The sequence below is a fragment of the Bactrocera oleae genome, chromosome 2 (genome assembly GCF_042242935.1).
Source record: "Bactrocera oleae isolate idBacOlea1 chromosome 2, idBacOlea1, whole genome shotgun sequence".
In the NCBI taxonomy this organism is placed as follows: Eukaryota; Metazoa; Arthropoda; class Insecta; order Diptera; family Tephritidae; genus Bactrocera; species Bactrocera oleae.
In genome coordinates this window covers 81,955,486-81,974,712 of record NC_091536.1, presented here as the reverse complement: position 1 = coordinate 81,974,712, position 19,227 = coordinate 81,955,486, and the positions used below count along the sequence as shown (strand labels likewise).

Here is a 19,227-nt window from a genome sequence, read left to right as displayed (position 1 = left end):
AACTATTTTTACCGCAATAATTGCACCTAATAAATGATATTTCAAATTCCGTTTTTTTTGAACGTACCTCATTGCTTGAAGTCATAGAGCTGAGAGATCTGAACCGAACCTCATTTATTCCGCACTCCAATTTATAATTATTAACGATTTATTTTTACCGTTTTTCCTATTTTCATGCGGTATCGGGCCGAAAATATTTGAAATCAAGTTCGAAGCTGTAATAAAAATGCAGTGAACTTAGAATCTGGCAGGAAATTTCAAACAGAATTCTTTTGTGTTTGCATTAAAAATTCTCAAAATTTTCGAACATAAAATATGCCGTAAATTGTTTGTTACCGGTGAATTTCAGAATTAGCTTTTTGTTGATTTTTTGCTATTTGATCAAAGAAAAAACTATACAAAAAGAGACTCTTGCTATTTTTTAGTGTTGGTCAAATGCGGCAAGTGCCGTTTTATTTTTGTAAATTTGCTTGAAAGCTTGCACACTTTCAAAAAGTTCACAAACATTGTAATAACCTCCGCTGTCAGTTTTGAGACTGTCTAAATTTACTGAAGGGTAATTTGTTACGTGTCTACAAGTTAAGTTTCTATGCACAAAAGCTCACACGTGTGTGTGTGTGTGTGGTATGTATGTGTGGATCGCCGTAATGTGCGTAGAACTAGTTCCGCCATACACTGGTGTTTCCATATCAGCATATTCTAGATATGTTCATTCAATATGCTTGAAAAATGAAAATAAGCTGGAGCTTTATAGTTCGGCCAGCGTGCGTTTCGGACACAATTCGCTGAAAGCAAACACGCACAACTGATATCCCGTCGATAGTAAACACATGCATATACATATACATAACTATTTATGTGTTTACATATCTATGTATATGTGTGGTAATGGCATCGTTTGCTGCAAAACTTTTTGTGCGTTTTGCTTTTATTTAGCGCTAGACATTACGTGAATGTCTTAGCACAATTCGCGTGCTCTTCATCATTATCTTTATTTACCTTTAAATTTAGTTTGTCTGTCCGTCCTTATTTAGGAATAGTTTGTTTATCGATTTGATGCGAAGTCTTGGCGCTGATGTGTTATTTAAGGAGTGTAAAATGCGTGTATAATTGCTCGAATTGGCCTAAATATTTTTTGGGGGCAGCAAAATGTATTTCAACCCTTATCATAGAACTAGTTAGTTTAAGAAATAAAATCTAAATTATAAGACGTTGCAAAGCTATGCCTACCCGCGTCGATTAGAGGCAAATCTAGGTGCAATTCTTTCAACAATAAATCATTATTAAGCCTGTTCTCGTTTATGCAATTCTCGGTGTCACTTCAATTTCGCATTTCATTGCGAAAAGCTGGAAATATCAATGCAACTTTTAATATGCGTTACACGTTGCTGTTTCTTTTCCATAATAAATGCTTATACATTTGCATGTATAAATCAACAATTAGCATTACGCCAACAGCTTTGCCACTGTTTACATACATACAGCTATGTTTGTATGGGTATGTGTATATATATATATATATATACATTCACGCTCAAATTATTGTTATTTTAGCATTTTGAGTATGACGATTTTCCTCGCCATTATACTCGCTGTAGCGGCTGTACTAGGCTTTGGCGCATCGGATCGCGTCGAGCCGGTTGTGAAGCGGGTCATATGTAATTATACACCCGGCAATAAAATGCATACATGATCTATACAGAAATTCCAACGCCGTAGCGTTGCTTGTGTGCGTGGCAATTGCGGCATTTAAATTCAGTTCACGCCACTTGGCGGTTGACTGACTGGTCACTTGGCTGGCGCGCAGTTATGTATGTATGTAACAGTTGCCTAAAAGCCGATTTGAAAATGTCATCATCATCGCGGCTTGCTTACTTTGCATTAATGCTGAATATTTCAGCCAATTAATAATTTTTGTAATATTTCCAAATTGTTGAGCTGGAGTTGACGACATGAATATCGCCCCACCTGTTTTCGCTGCGATGCCATTGAGTTCACTAAATGCTTTAGCTTATGTAATATATGCATCTATTAGCATAAGCTCCATAAGAACTGTGTTGAATTATCTGAGATATTCCGCGTAGGTTTATATATCCGTAAGGAAGCGATAATAAATACCGTTCAGTCTGAGTGTAATATCTCTAAGTGACGGCTTTAAACTCATTCGGCATTTTCTACCGTTATTAAGGGGTTATCATATATCCACTTGTGAATTTCAAAAAAATTTGCATATGTATAAAAATTTTAGAATATTCTCCGAGAATTTGAAGGTAATGCGGCAAATAGCTTCGAAGATAGGAATATATTTCGAAGATAGCAGTATTTTTTAACTCAGTGTAATCGGCCCCAAAAACTTTAAATGTGTTTTTTTCGAAACTCTGTTTCTTGTAATCGGGGAGAAAAGTTTTTCCGAAACGGCTTTACCGATGGACTCGAAATTTTCAAACAACCTTCATAAATACATATACATGTATAGGTAATGAACGACTGAATAAGATTTTTGATAACAATTTTCAATTTTTAAGTCTAATCTGAAGCGCAGACTTTTTCACTTTTTGTGTTGGGAAGCTGTCATCAAAATTTTAACTAGTCCTTCGATCATTATCTGTATCTGTAGTAATAATAAATTTTTTTAGTTTTGAGATTTGAGCTAGTTTTAGGTATAAAAACTATCCCTACGGCCAGACACCTTTTTCCGAAGGTCCTCCTGGAGATTGGCTACGGTATCAAGAGAAAAGAATTGCCGATTATTAAAGTACTTTAAATTCTGTAAATGTATATTATTTTTTATTTATTTAATAGGGAAAATCTTCATAATAAAAATCACAAAAAAGGCTTTGTTTCTGACTTGCAAGTGGACATAACCCTTTAAGTTGTAGCGCCAAAAGTTGCATTTTCGATTCCTTTATGTTTCTGTTTCTTTGTTTTGCTTTTGTACCCTACAGCCAACTTCAAGTGGTAACACACTGTAAATATTGAAAGCTTATCTTTTTTCGGCGCTAACAGCTTATATTCGATCGTGTATAATGCTTGTAATTTTCGAAGAACATAACCTCAATTAAATTTCGTGGAAAAATCTTTATCAACAATTGCTAGAATTTAGCTCGACATAATAAATCTAAGAATTAGCAAATACGTTTAGTATTGGACTACCATATGCTCAAGTCATAACCCATAACCGATATTTCTGACATCATATTCTAAAAATAGTAGCCAGTGTGAAGTAAGACTGTTATCCACTCAAACAAAATGAAATGTTTTTATACTCTTGCAACATGTTGCTACAGAGCATAATAGTTTTGTTCACCTAACGGTTGTGCATATGACATTTTTAAATTCCATATGATTTTTTCACTTTCTAGTCTACAGCAGCAAAGCATATATTAGGACAATACTTTGCCCAAATAGTGCTCAGGTCTAAAAGGCTAGCCCTAGTCCTCAAATCATATAATTTTGAAACATGCGGTTGTTCTTACTCCCAATATATTGGTGATGGTATGTGAGGTACCATAATGAAACTCAGGGAGTATTTAATTCTGTTAATAGTTTGTTGCATTGCCAAAAATAGATAAAGTCGGGTCAATATTACCCCAATCTCTCATATACCTAATATAAGATTTTCAAACTTCCCCAAATCACAAATGCTACATTATTGATTTTCGTTATTCTAACAAACCTTATACCGAACATTTCGTCAATGTGTAAGTTATATATTTTTAAAATTGCTCGAAAATATGATCTCAAGTATACCTCAGCAATGTCAAAGTTAATTCAATCAGCCAATCCCTTTCTCTGTCTCCAATATAGCCTGTATAATAATTTCCGACTTTCCACCTGACAAAATGTATGATACTGTCATAAAATTAAATAAAGAAGTTTGCTTAACTAGTATGTAGGAATATGAATGAAATTAGTCTATACTTTTGTCCAAACATTGTATGCCTAAAATAATAAATTGCGATCCTCCGCTTGACGTTTTCACATAAACTCATTATATTAAATTTAGCTTCTTCAGTTGAGTTTGAAGATGAATTGAAAACAATTTTAACTGACGCGAAGTAAAATATAGTAATAAAACTAAGTAAGTGTATGACCTATAATTCAACTTAATAAAGTACCAAATTTTATTGTAATCCATTTACAATTTCATCGAATGATGAATTGTTGCGCAACATTTTTTAATATAAAATGTTCCTAAAACCTGATCTTTACTTTGATCCTTGCCAGTTGCAAGAGTATAAAATGTTCGGTTCCACCCGAACTTAGCCTTTCCTTATATGTTTTTTTTGTTTATAAATTAAGTTATTTTTTTAGTTTTTGTAAATATTATGTATATACATACAAGTATAACATATATATTTATCATTCCTCTATTCGTCATTTAGTTTTGAAGGTTCATTTCTAAAACTCTGAAAAAATTTCAATAATTATCGTTTTTTAATAAAAATATCACTCAAAAAGCTTTAAATTGATTTTCAACTAACTATGGTTACATGAGTTTTGAAAGCATGAATAAACGTTTGTTGTTATTATTACGTATATTACTATTTTCGACTTCTCGAATAAATCAACTCACCTTTTAGTGAGTGTTTGTGAAGCATTCATCATAATGCCCGCTTAATATCGTTTCCTGTCAAACGGTAACTCGTTTGAGTATAGATATGTCAAATCATGTATACCCGTATTATATAATTTTGATTGCTTTTAAAAGTATTTACATAATGACATGTTTGTGTGCAATCGCTCTATGAAGCGCTATAAAACGTTCAAATTAAAAACCGATTGTAGGGTGGCACAATTTCTGCTGGAAAGTGCATTTCCGTTGCCAAGCCCTCAATTGCAGGTGAATAGCGCAGGTTGATTTTTATTGCAACGCCAAACCTCAAATTACATACGTCAACTTGTAAGCACGTGTGTATATGTACACATATACATATGAGTTATTTGAAAAGTATATCTTTATTGTTTGTTGTTTTTGTATCCCTGACAAGTGTTCTCATTGGTGAAGCACAATCATTGAAGCAAACAAAAAAAAAAAAAACAAATACAATAAAATAAAATGAAAAACAATAAAAAGTGTGCCGCTCAAATTGAAAAGTACATCCACGTCTATACATCGACAAAGACCCTTGAGAGCATATACGATTGATTTCCCTTCTCATGCATGGCTAGGCGAACTTTCACTTGAAAGATACGGTGCATGCTGCACAAAGTGGTTGCGATTCAGGGGACATGCAAGAATTCATCTCGCAGTGCTTGTGGCATATACAAGTGTGCTTTCAGCCATCTATCTTGATCCTAGTGAAAGGTAAATACAATTTTCAATGCATTTATTATGCGCTAAAAGAGTTGAGCTGTGGCTTTATTTAATTCACTTTCTAACTTAAACTTTTAAGCTTTTATTGTTTCGAAACAATTCTTGAGTAGTTTGCAGTAAATGATTTGTATGTTCATCTCCATATATGTATTTTATATACAAGTAGGTGTGCACAGATATATAATATATTGAACTATATTTATATGAATTCTGAATTTTGTTGTCTGTAAAACTATTTTCAAATCGATTTTCATAAAATATTACTTTGATATCTAACATGTAATTTATGTATCTTCCATAATTTTAATTACATTTGTGCGAGTACATTGTTTAGTATTTTGCTAGTATTCTTAAAAATAACTTTTAATACTTGAGCTGATAGATTTTTTTGATTTTTTTGTGCTCAAAAAATCGTTACAAAATAAATTTCGAAAAAAAAACGAAAAAAATGCGCAATGCTCTAAAATATTCTAGCCATTAAATAGCTATTTTTCGGTGAAACATATTTTCAAACAATTTTATGGGAGACCAGTTCGGTAGCTTCAATTATTCTGAGATCCTTTTTATGACTGACAACTAATTGAGCTGTAAGTTGTAATTTGGTATTAAAGCACACAACTCAGCTTCGATAAAACATATTTTCAAATAAATATGTAGAGAAACAACAACGTGAGGTTCATTACTTAGTGGAAATGAAGACCATTATTACGACTAATTTGAGGCTTGTTGAGCTGTTAATAAGTACTCGTATTAAGAGATTATGGTATATTCACTTGAAAGTCAGAAATAACGCGTTCTTTTGTGAATTTTTTTTTTTTTTTTAAAGAGTCAATTTATTTAAAAAATATATAAAAATAATGTACGTATACATAATTTAATGTACTTTGATAATCCGCAATTCATTTTGAGATAATCTTGGATACTCTTGTCTCCGTAGCCGATTTCCAGGAGGAGGTGTCTAGCGGTAATGAATGTTTTTCTGCTTAAAATTTTCTCAGATCCAAAAACCGAAACATTTATTTACAATAGATAAGTACAGGAGACAAAATGGTTTCGTTTTTTGTGAAAAAATTTACACTTCAGAGTGAAAACTCAAATTTGTTATCAAAAATCTTATTTCCGGTCAATATGTATATATATAATATGATGGCCGTATGAAAATTTTAAAACGATCGATCTAGCCATTACGGTGGAGAATTTCGGGAGAATACTTCACCAACCAACTCTGAAAACAGAGTTCCGAGAACAACGCGTTTAAAGTTTAGAGAGCGGATTACACTGAAATGAAAAATTCTCACAGACACGCACATTTCTCCGCAACTATTTGCCGGATCAACTTTAAATTCGCGTAGAAATATAAAATTTTTTTTTTTTTTAATTTACAAGTGGATATAAACTCCTTAAAAGGCGGCGGGCACATCTTTCGCCAAACTGAAGTTGAAATATGTCATAACTTCGGTTAACCGGGCGAATTAGCTAGAACCGATATTAGCCGACTCAACAGATTCGCGATAGGTTCAGCGCTCATGCTCAATACATGAAAATCTCTTGATCCATACCTGAGAGTTTTTGGTGTCACAAAATAAAAATACGACCGGTGATATAACTGTTCAGATGGGATCGACTCGATATCCGTCGCGGAGATCGATCTCGAAATTCCATTAGGAATTTCGACAACTAAATTTGTCTTTAAAAACTACTATGATTCGCTTCAGTCGGCTTCGACTTTGTGTATAATACCATAGGTAGTAATTTACATTGCTTTGTTATTTATTACAGCATTGTAGAAACCGTTGTTTTGAAATATTGTGAACGTACAACCTAAAAGGTGTACAGAATAAAAATGAAGAGGGTCTTTACTTGTTCTATAAGATTTCTTTCATATTTGTTCCATCTGATTTAACCGCCATAGTTTACAGTTGCCTCTTGTGATCTCTATAGCAGTTTTAAGTTTTCTGCAAACCTCAAACTAATTAAACAAAAAATAATTTGAATAAGAAATAAAATTTCTGTTACTATTTTTCTTTTTTATATTTCTTAACAATTTTAATGACTCTCGCTGCTTGCTGCCAGAAAGCTTTGTGGTAAACAAAATGAAAAACTCACAAATGCATTCATATGTTAATTTGCATATGTACATATCATATGTATATGTTTATGTATGTATGCGTGCATTCTAATTTATACTACGTCCACTCGACACGTACCCGCTCGGGAGAATGTGCTCCCACAATTAAAACAATAACCAAAAAAAAAAACAAAAAAACGTTAAAGCTTTCGAGTATTCGTCGCGTATTGCGTATTAGCGCTGGCGTTCAAACCAAGTTTCATTAAACACTTTCATTGAAATTGAAAAGTGGCACTAATGTTGGGGAACAAAGCGCATGGTTCATCTCGACCGCTTGGCATAAACCAAGCGCACCCCATCGGGGCGAACACTTGTGTACGCATGTATATGTGCATCCGCCAGTGGCGAGCAACTCCAATGTGTTACGTGCATCATGACTGTTTTTTCTTGTTGTTGTTTTACTTGCAGTCACACATAAGTACTTTTGCCGCCACATACTCGAGTGTACACAAGTGCATGCACACATGCATACAAACATACATATCTCTATACATATGCATGAAAATATAGTACATCTGTAGGTATGTGGGTGTGCATGTGCAACAGCCTTTGCATCGCCGCACATTATACATTTGCACAATATATACTGTGCATTTGTAAAGCATCAAAAGAGTGGGATTTCGGAGGAAAACAATCTTTTTGCATACTGAGAAATGCTAATGACCTCTAAAAACGTTTCTTTTTGTTGGCGTGATGATGTGCCGACTTCGCTGAATTTTCGCAACTGGGTGTTCATCTATATACATATGTGTATATATATGTATATATGGTATATATGCAGGCAAAAGGCGATATATATATCTGCCAAAAACAGACATCAACAGCACAAGAAATATATATATATTATATTATATATAATTACATATATAAATATGTATGAAAAGATGAAAATCTCGACAAAAATGGCATTGAATCAAAAATGTATAAAAATGAGAATATGCACATATGAATATACGCCAACAAGAAAGTCATATTTTAAAAAAGTTATTGCGAAGTGTGAACAAAGTTGGCACGAAAAGCTTGCAGAAACAAAAGAAATTTTCCATTTTCGTTTTGAAAGAAAACTTAGCGAATTGTTTGCGAAAAAAAAAATGTAAATACAGCAGCATAAATATATTTGAATAATTATTAGTAAGCGTGAAAGGACTCGTGCTACTGTTAATTAGGGCAAACAAATTGCAGTTGTATTTTTATTTGAACAAAATTTACCTCTGGCCATTATTTATTTTTGGTAAGCCAACGGCGATCATCGCATTTCTATGTGTGATTATCACTTAGTGTTACATGAATTGCTTTCCAAACGTGGTACAATCAGGACTTCGTGGTAATTTGTGTCAAAAAAAAAAAAATACGACTTCTCTTGAAAACTTCTTGGCCATTTTATAATATACAAAATTTAGATACTTTGTTTTTGTAGAATACATCTGATAAAAAAGTAAAAAGTTTATTAAAACTCATTTATAAAATTTTGTGGGATTTTCGCATTAAAAATCCGTCACGGATGCTCAATAAAGTTTTGTATTTTATTGGCCGAGATACGCACGATTGCGCTTAATTATTTTTAGATTTTAATTTTTATAACTGTAAAGCTATTTGATAATTTTAGTAAGTGCTGATTATCATAAAGTTCTGAAACGAGTGTTTACCTTCCTTACTTCTTCTTTTTGAAGATTTTAATTAAAGTGCGCTTATGCAAATTTTGTTCAAATTTTGTAGGTAAAGACGTAACGGTAAGCAGTAAAATATCTGACTGGCGCTACGGGTTACTAAAGAATTATAAGAAGGTCTAGTAAAAAAAAATTAAATATTTTTGCATAAAACTCAAGGTTTTATTTAATTTAACTTGTTGCCATTTTGAAAGTTATTTCCTAATGCCACTCTCATAGAAACTCTCATCCCTATCGACGAAAAACTGCGGCAGTCGATTTTCGCAAACTTAGTTTTGTGGTGAATATTTCACCAGCAGATTCATTCGCCGTTAAAAGGAATATATATTAAACTTGGTGCCAGGTCCGAAGGCTTCCGAAACTTTTGGCGCGTCGCGATCGATGTGTGTGGCCTGGCGTTGTCCCGATAGAGCACAATATCTCTCCTATTGGCCAAAGCTTGCCATTTCTGGGCGTTTGCTTCATTCAGACGATTTAATTGTTGACAGTACAGGTCCGATTTAAGATTCGTTGCCAACCGCATCAAGCATATATGGTAACCTTTCTGACCATCATTCCTGGCCCCCAGCTGACCGCGATTCGATCACGATCGTTTTCGCTTAGTGTTGTCGTAAGAGACGCTTCATAAATGAATCTAATTTGCGATCCAGCATCGATTCGAAAGTAGAAATTCGGTATATCGAGCTTCTTTTTGTACGCATACTTATTTAAATGGTTCCAACTGATGCTTTGTGCAATCTTTAGATCCGACGCAACATAGCAGTGCTTACGCGACTACCGGTCTCAACGATTTCCATTATTTAATTTTCGATATTTTCGACAATCGGCGTCGTGCATTTTTAGACATTAAAATTACCGGAACGGAATCGACGAAACCAAAATTTGCGAGATATAAATATATAAATATAATAAAGGCATCTATGGGAAAAAATGGATTTAGTTTTACTAGATCTCATATAAAGTTTTTCTTACGAGAAAAATTTAGTATATCTTTTTATTTTTTGGTAAAAATTGAACTCAAATATGGCGTACAATTATACAATACAAAGCCTTAAAATTATTAGTAACATAATTCACCTTATGAAATTAAAACTTTCAGAATGGAGATGAGTAATAAATTGCTAGCTACCTATTCAATTATTGCTGTAGGCATCCAACTAAGTTTAGCTGATGAATGTCACAGGTCAAGCGCACATCACCAAGACCGCAAATAAGTGTATAGGAAATTAATATTTTTATTTCGTTGATGGCAACACGCTCAATGAACGGTAGTGTGCAGACTCCAGTTGACTCGCCATGTAGAATTATGCATGCATATAGACGTATATATACACATATATATATATATACATATAGGAAATATAAGGCAGAGAGTTCCTAATGACTTCCGGTAGAGTAATGAAATTTTGCATATTGGCTGCGGCTACTTGTGCATTCTCTTTGTGCAATGCACACACGTACACATAAGTTCATCATGTTGCATGGTGTTTTCATGAAATGTTGTTGCAGGGTGCTTTCAAATCTTTCAAGTTGCTCGGATATATGTAGACCACTGATGAGCTTCTAAGCCGCTACTCCACGTCAATAGAGATATATATGTATTGTCTGTATGTGTGTGATGCATTAAAGTAGAGAGGTCAACGAATTATTACTTTTTCTTTTTCAATTTTTCCCCCCCATGTTTTCTCATTTCATATTTTTTTTTGTCGCTTTTGCCTATGCTCTTGGGTTTTCTATTGTTATTGTTCAGTCAGTTGTACTTGTTTAGCTGTGCCTTTCTCATTTACAACATTCCATGCTATGCTCTGGGCAGTTTTAGAGTCTGTTCGTTGCCTCGGTCCGATGCTTCGGAATTCCAACTTAATGACCACCAACTGTTTCCGTCGTTACGTTATGCACACATACATATGTATATATGGAATTATGTGTGTTTAGGGCGAGAATTGTCTGCTGTTGAATTATGTTTAATGAATTGTTGCATATTATGCGCACACGTACATATGTAGACTTTCGAATGAAAGCAATAAAAGCATGCCCTATTAACACATTCTCCTAATTTATATAAGTGTTGCATTTGTTCACTATCTGTTATAATCCATTCGAGGCCACAAAGAAGAGTTCTTCGAGTAAAGTATAGATTATATTTGACAGACTAAAAACATTCAACACAACTCTGTTGATTCAGCTGATGTCTTCCGCTCGTAACCAAACTTTTGAGTTGGCAACCATTGTGTTAAATGCTGTCACATATAGTAAGTAAGTTAGAATCAAATATTTCTTTTAATAATTCCGCTCTAATTTTTTGCCACCCAAACTGAGATCTTTAGACCCCGAAAAACAGTTGATGCCTAAAATTTCTTTTGACAGTGATCCATCGGCCAGAAATATTACTTTTTTTTCTTTAGTATGTGATAGATCGAATCACAGACGTGTATAACTCGTTTACTGAACAGATTTTAAGTTAACACAAACCCAGAGGGAGTGTGAAGCATATATATTATATATATATATATATAAATCATCAGCGTGACGAGCTGAGTCCATGTAACCATGCCCGTCTGTATATTCTCGCACCAGTCCGTCAGTTTTTGAGATATCGATCTGAAATTGCACACGTCTTTTTCTCCCCAAGAAGATGCTTATATGTCGAAATCGCCGTTATTGGAACACTATAGCATATAGCTGCCATACAAACTGACCGATCGAAATCAAGTTCTTGTATGTTAAACTTTTTTTTTTATAACAATAAACATATCGTCACGAAATTTGGCATTATTCGCTAAGGTAAGGCTAAGAACTGATTGCTTAGATCGAACCACTATAACATATACATAGCTGCCATGCAAAACGTCGGATCGAAATTAATATTTTTTCTAGTTTTTGCCATAAATCAGCATAGTTTTATTTATTACTATGAGTCTAAATTTGTATATCAAGTAGAAAAAAAAGTTGTGTCTCTATATCTGATTCCGTGCCTATTATCGAGTAACAAGAAACATAGCATTTCTTCCGTTAGCTGTATAGTGAAATGTGTGAATATATTATTGTGTAAACGAATTCTTAGCAGCCAGTTAAAATAAAGAAACATTTTTTTCAAATGCATCTCTGTTCTTTACTGTCAAAATCGTTCAGATGCGTGTTCTTTTGTGCATACATATGACATATGTAGGTTAAACATTTCAATAATCACAAAACATATATGTACATATCTAAAACAATAAATTAATGTTCAGATATACATATACATATGTCTGTATGGAATTCTGTAATTTTTTTTTGCTGCCATGCTTTATTCAACAAGGGATGGCTTTGGAAAATTCGCCAATCGATTGAAGAGCCTGCAAAATGGAACTGTCTAATGAGCTGAATGTACGATAAATATGCAGATGCATTGCTTGCTGGAAAAGGAACTTAATGATTCCATTCATTCGTTTCTATTTTTTCGCTATTAAGCTTTATTGAAGTTGTTCTGCTGCATTTACAGCGCCGTTGCCAAGCATATACCATACTTGTACATATGTACATAGATATGCCATAAATGGAAGTGTAAAAACATCAATGCAGGTATACCCTGCAGGCAAATGCACTATTTCCGGTCCGACACGATTCTCACACTCATAACGCCAACTTAATTATTACATTTCATATATTTTCGAATTTTTTTCTAACGGTACATTTATGTCTTTGGCCATCGAGATTCGTACGCGCAGCGAAAGCGTGTGTTTTTAATTAACTTGTACCTTAACATTGTGGAGTTCGTATTATAACTAGTTAGTATCTACTCATAACTGGACTAGTTGTTATATAGTCATAAAAGTACTAGTATACATTTATTGTAGTCGCATTAGTTTTAAACTAGAAATATATTTCACTTATATGAATTATTATTGTCTACATGCAAATGGAAATCAGCAATTTGTTCGCGCGCCTAGCCATATCGAAGTCAGTTAGACAACGAGTTCAGTTCACTGAGCAATACGCTGGGCGAGTGCAACATCACTTAAATGATGTGAACAGCGTGAAGGAAGACAGCATTTAAATATGGAACACAGCATGAAATACGTAATTTTCACAATAGTTGGAAAGCAGTCAAATGCAGAAATGCCAAACGAATTCGTTTTATTTCGGTAAAGTAGGTAGTTTTCAACAATGATAGATTGATAGTAAAATTGTTTTTTTTTTGTTTTTTTTTTGTGAATATCTTGCACTGAAAAGCGAATTTATGTAAACTCAACTTAAAGGCTTCACAAATCACTACCGTTAAGAATGTGGTGTTACAAACCACACTGTATTATTTGTTTACGTTCTCTTATACCCATTTCGTTAATATATTGTATATATAAAAAAAAAAATTATTTCAACTTTTAAAGTTAAAAAAAAATTATTTTTAGTGCAAAATTCAATTTTACAACAGAAAATTAATTTTGCAAAAAACTACCTCTAAAGCCATGAGAAATACAAAACCATTAATTTGCTCACGCAGAGGCCTAATTTCTTTAAATCCATTTAACTTCCTCGCTATCTCGTACATTTGTTACACGCTGTATTTATCAGAAAACTCTTGCCTCTTAATCATCATCAACCTCACCATCATTACCGTACACATTATTACCGACCTCTACGTTATCGTTCCAATCACCATGACCAACACCAAAAACCGTTGTCAGCCCGCAATGTCACGATAAACGCAAGCCAAGCGGCGAACGAACGCGTCAGCGGGCGCGAACGGAAAAGTGGGTGCGCGACTGACATGTCGGAAAGTACCGAAACTAGGTCAACAAAAAAGAATGTTAAAGGATTTTCTATGCTACCACATTTTATACACTCTCTCACTGCAATCATAGTAAACGTTGAACGTTGTGCTCTGTCCGCTAAATACACTCTTGTGCTCGCTTGTTTTCTCACCCTTTGAACCATTGTTTGTATTCTGCCTCATTATACTTATGAACATGTGTAGGCATGTTGATGCTTTTGTTTTTATTACTTTTCATTTATATCAACTTGTTTGCATTTATATACCTTAATGCACACAAATACTTATGGTACATACATATATCGTATGTACTAAATACTTACATAGCAGCGTGGCGCATTGCCCGGCTGTTGCGAGTTGTGGGTGGCAACGTTGGCAACCTTGTCGTGGTTAACGCTGTGAAGAAATCGATTCGCCGCAAATATTTGTACTTTGTTTAATATGACTTTTTTTTTGTTGTTGCTTATTGTGGTTTTTGTTTTTTCCATTCGACATCAACTGCATGTTTTCATTCCGCTTTAACGGTTTCTTTTATCACCTGATAGGAGTACATTTCGTCGTCAAAGATTTTGTGAACTGAAAGTTCTCGTTTGGCTCTCGAGTGCGTATTGATATCTTTATAATTCATCGCTTCCTTTGGAATTGTTTCGTGTCATCTAATTCGTGAGTGGGATTGTGTCAATCAACAAGTTCTTATTGTGATAAAATTTACGTCGGGTCTCGTTATTTAATTTGTACACATTATTTATGTTGGCACAACAACATGTCGGTATATGTTGTTGTGTTATGGCTTTATTAAACAATTATTAGTCATGAATGCGTCTTGAGTTTATATGGAAGTTATTGTTTTTAAAAGTAAGCTGGCAAGCAACCTTATGTCAACTTGCTTGCTTTGAGATAAGAAAACTTTAAAATAGTAAACACGCATCATTTCGAGCGGTAAGAAACTACATATTTTAGCGTTCATAGAGAGTCAGTCAAATCTGCCTGATAATAACGATCTCGCTATAATCCCTATTTATAAAATTTTGTAAAAAGGAATCCATAATTTTTAAACTGAATTGAAGACTTTATTTAGCGTAGTTAGAATGATCCGATTCAAGTCAAATATTCATCACTCTCAGCTACACTCATTCCTATTGGCAATAAGCTGGGACATTCGATTTTCACAAGCATATCTTGAGGCGACTTTTTTCCAGCAAAATCATTCACCATAGAGGAAAACATATAGAAATCATTTAATCGTAGTTTCGGACTGTGAGATGTGAGGTGGTTGCCATAAGAACCAGGCTCTTTTGTTTTTGGCGTGTCACTATTTATGTTTGTGGTTTGACGTTGTTCAGTTGGAAAATAATTTCTCTCCTTTTGACCAAAGCTGGTCACTTTTGTGCGATTGCTTTCGCCAGACGGTTCAATTCATGACAGCACCGGTCCGAATTAAGAGTTCGGAGGTTTTTTTGCGTTAGTTCGCGTAACAACCATTCGAGCTGCTTCTTCTATCTTTAACGCGTGCTCAAATAATAACGAGTCAAACGATTACAAAGCTGTTTAGTACGAAATCTTATCTTTCAAACGACATATAGCATATAGCACTCATACAAAGCGAGCAACAAATTAGCAAAGCCATTAATTAGAGAATTAATGGATTTCTTTTTACTAGATCATAGTTCTAAACTTAGTTAGAAATACGACTTTCTTTTGGGGACATTAATCAAATAATCATTTCCTACCCATGGAAATTTATGAGGTATAATATAAAAAATTTTGAGGCAAAAATTTTCCCGCGACGGGTGCTTTTTACAATTTTGAAAAATTGAAAAATTTAAAAAATTTTAATTTTGGTAATTTAAAAAATTTTTTTTTTCTTATACCTCTTAGTGTCCTCTATGAACGCACCAGCGTTTTTTTTTCATAATATACAATAGTTTCTGAAATATTAAATAAATAAACTCATAAATCGGAAAAACAGTGAAAAATTTCAATTTTGAATAACTCTTAGGAGTTTTCCTTTGGCAGAACTTCGTTTTATGATGATACAAAACTCTCTGCCAAAATTCATCCAAATCGGTGGTTGTCGCGTCCAACTATTTGTCGATTTGACATAAAATGACTCAACTGGTTTTCTGTTATTCCTTTTATGTTAAACACTTTTTAACCTCCCTTATGATTATACTTATTTATTATAGTCGTAACCAAATTCAAAAATTAGAATTATTGGATACTGCCAAATTTATGTAAATACCGATAAATATTTATCAATAAATATCGACACTTTATTGATTTTCCTCCTGGAATTATTTGGTTACGTTTACATATCTGTATGCCTGCATATATATCAATATGTATAATTACGTGGTTTTTGGTCACATTATTATCATTGGTTTCTTTTACGCACAAGCGCATCCAAATCCGTTTGTACAAAAATAGATTTTCGGCATAGATACTAAATTAAGCAAAATTATTCAGTGGGTGAGCTAAATAATTTATTTCCGCGTGTCCTTTATGGGCTATATACCATAGCTCAGATCTACATCCAAAAGTTGCTATCATAGTTTACAGTGTATGGAAATAAAAAGAGAATAACGCCTTTAAAAAATCTAGATACATACATATGCACTTTATATCTTCCAAATTACCGTTACTACATTGTTATTAATATGTGTTATTTTTGTTGTCTTTTACAGATATTCCAGACATTCCTGATGACATCAAACACCTGCAAAACCTACAGGTTGCTGATTTCAGCTCAAATCCGATTCCAAAATTACCAGCTGGATTTTCTCAACTCAAAAATTTAACAGTTTTAGGTTTAAATGATATGTCACTTACCACATTACCAGTTGATTTCGGAAGGTAAGTTTTTTTCTAAAATGTTCAGACTAATAAATGTTTTTGTTGTTGTATCCTTTATCAAATAATATAAATTAGTCGCAGTTTTAATTGTTATCGATAACTATTGACGGGTATTGAGGGGTATTGACAATTATTTGACATTGACAAAGTGATCAAGTATTTTGCTTTGAAGCTATGTTTTATTAACATTTTTATTTTTGATTACAATAGAGGATTTGTAAATGGTGAAAAATTGTAAAAAATTCGATAAAATTAAACTTCTGATTTATTGATTTAATCAAGTAATAAAATCTAAAACAAAATTAAATTATAATCACAGACGTAAATTATAATTTTTTTTTATTTTGGAATTCCGATGCTGATTGATTTTATTTTTATTTTTTATATCTGTTTCTGTTTCAATTCCAGCTTAACACAACTGGAATCATTGGAGTTGCGCGAGAATCTATTGAAACATTTGCCTGAATCGATACGACAGTTGACGAAGCTTAAAAGATTAGATTTAGGCGACAATGAAATTGAAGAACTGCCACCATATTTGGGCTACTTGCCCGGTCTGCACGAGCTCTGGCTCGATCACAATCAGTTAGAGAGGCTGCCACCTGAAATTGGACTACTCACCAATTTGACATATCTTGACGTTTCCGAAAACAGGTAAATTTCGTTCATTGTTTCCTCGCTAGATCGCGCAATATAATTTGTCGTAGTCAACGTATTGGGTATATCGAATATTATATTTACATACATATGTTTTCGTTATTATTTTTACTATATTTACAAAACATATGTATTTTCTGTATTGCAGGCTGGAGAAATTACCAAATGAAATCGGTGGCCTCGTAAATTTAACTGATTTAGATCTGGCGCAAAATTTACTTGAGACCCTGCCCGATGGAATCGCTAAATTAAGCAGACTGACAATTCTAAAACTAGATCAGAATCGCCTACAGAAATTGAATCCAACTATTGGATGGTAAGTATATTTATATAAATACATATGTATATTTGTAATTTAAGTGTATAAGTCTCTTAAATGCTAATATGTTTAATAAAGTGATACAATTTTGCTAAGATTTCGAGCTCAAAAAGTGATCTTTGTGTTCTTATCTGTATACCTATCTTACAAAATTAATGCACCATTAGTCATCAAATATATTCTGAACAGGGTATATTAAATTTGTCACGAAGTTTGTAACACCCAAAAGGAAACGTCGGGTCCGTATAAACTATATGATCAGTCTCACGACCTGAGTCGATATAGTCGACATGTCCTTCTAGCCTAGAGCCTAACTAGCCCCTCAGTTTTTGAGATATCGATCTCATATTTTGTACACATTCCTTTCTTCCCAAGAAGTTGCTCATTTGTAGGAGTCGCCGAAATTGGACATCTGTAGGATATAGCTGTGATACAAAATGCCTGATCAAAATCAAGTTCTTGTCTGAAAAATTTTTGTTGTAGCGGCAGAATTTTGTAGAGTTGACAGTCCTTGGCCGGAAAAAATCCGGGTCCGTTCCGGTTACGTAGACCCGACTGTTATGGAAACGGTATTATTTTTTGTCTAATACAGCGCTATAATCGGTCACTCAAACTGATCAATCGAAATCAAGAAAAAAAAAGTTAACGTTTTTCCTTTTTTTCATTATGAAATTTAAAATTAACCTCTAAAAGATGAAAGCTTTATGTAAAAGCTAAACTAACCGAAAACAATCCTGGCATGATTCAATATTATTTGAGTGATTATTATACCACGGAATCATAAATGTTATATGTATTAGGTTTTGCTTAGATGCATTATGAATATATGTGCTTATGTGCACAAGTACGTCAGTCGCTGACGTCACCTTGATGATTTGTTTGTCTGCCTCGGGGTTTCGTGGTTGACTAACCGCAATTGTTGTTATCTACTTTCCTCTATGAATGCACATACACATACACCTACATACCTATATATATATATATATATATATATATATTTAATATTATATAATTTATAACATTACTCTATTATTTCACTATTTATAAACCCATTGGCGTTTCCTTATCTCTTCTAGTTGCGAAAGCATGCAAGAGCTGATATTGACCGAAAACTTCTTATCAGAATTTCCCGTATCGATTGGGCAAATGACTAAATTGAGCAACCTGAACGTGGATCGCAACGCTTTGGAATACCTACCGGCCGAGATAGGTAATTGTGCAAATTTGGGCGTTTTGAGTTTGCGCGATAACAAATTAAAGCGACTGCCGCCAGAGTTGGGCAACTGTTCGGTGTTGCATGTGCTGGACGTGTCGGGTAATCAGCTGCAATACTTGCCATACACTTTGGTGAATTTGCAGTTGAAAGCTGTTTGGTTATCTGAAAATCAGGCACAGCCGCTGCTAACGTTTCAGCCGGACACAGACGAGGCAACAGGTGAACAGGTGAGTGTACCGCGACGAGTATGCGTTCTAAGCCAAAGTACACAAGCACAGCAGAATGACGGATAAGTGGTGCATTTATACAGATATATT

At 33.8% G+C, this 19,227-nt stretch overlaps 1 protein-coding gene across 19 annotated transcripts in view; it reads left to right on the top strand.

Moving 5' to 3' along the window:
* The window catches only part of scrib (scribble planar cell polarity protein), a 125,812-nt gene that overhangs the window by 21,502 nt on the left and 85,083 nt on the right, over positions 1 to 19,227 (top strand). For all 19 annotated transcript variants that reach the window (XM_070105833.1, XM_070105834.1, XM_036361527.2 and 16 more), the window contains exons 4-7: positions 16,550 to 16,718; positions 17,127 to 17,372; positions 17,524 to 17,691; positions 18,771 to 19,137. In XM_070105833.1, the coding sequence (XP_069961934.1) occupies positions 16,550 to 16,718; positions 17,127 to 17,372; positions 17,524 to 17,691; positions 18,771 to 19,137 (950 nt within the window). The remainder of the gene's footprint in view (positions 1 to 16,549; positions 16,719 to 17,126; positions 17,373 to 17,523; positions 17,692 to 18,770; positions 19,138 to 19,227) is intronic.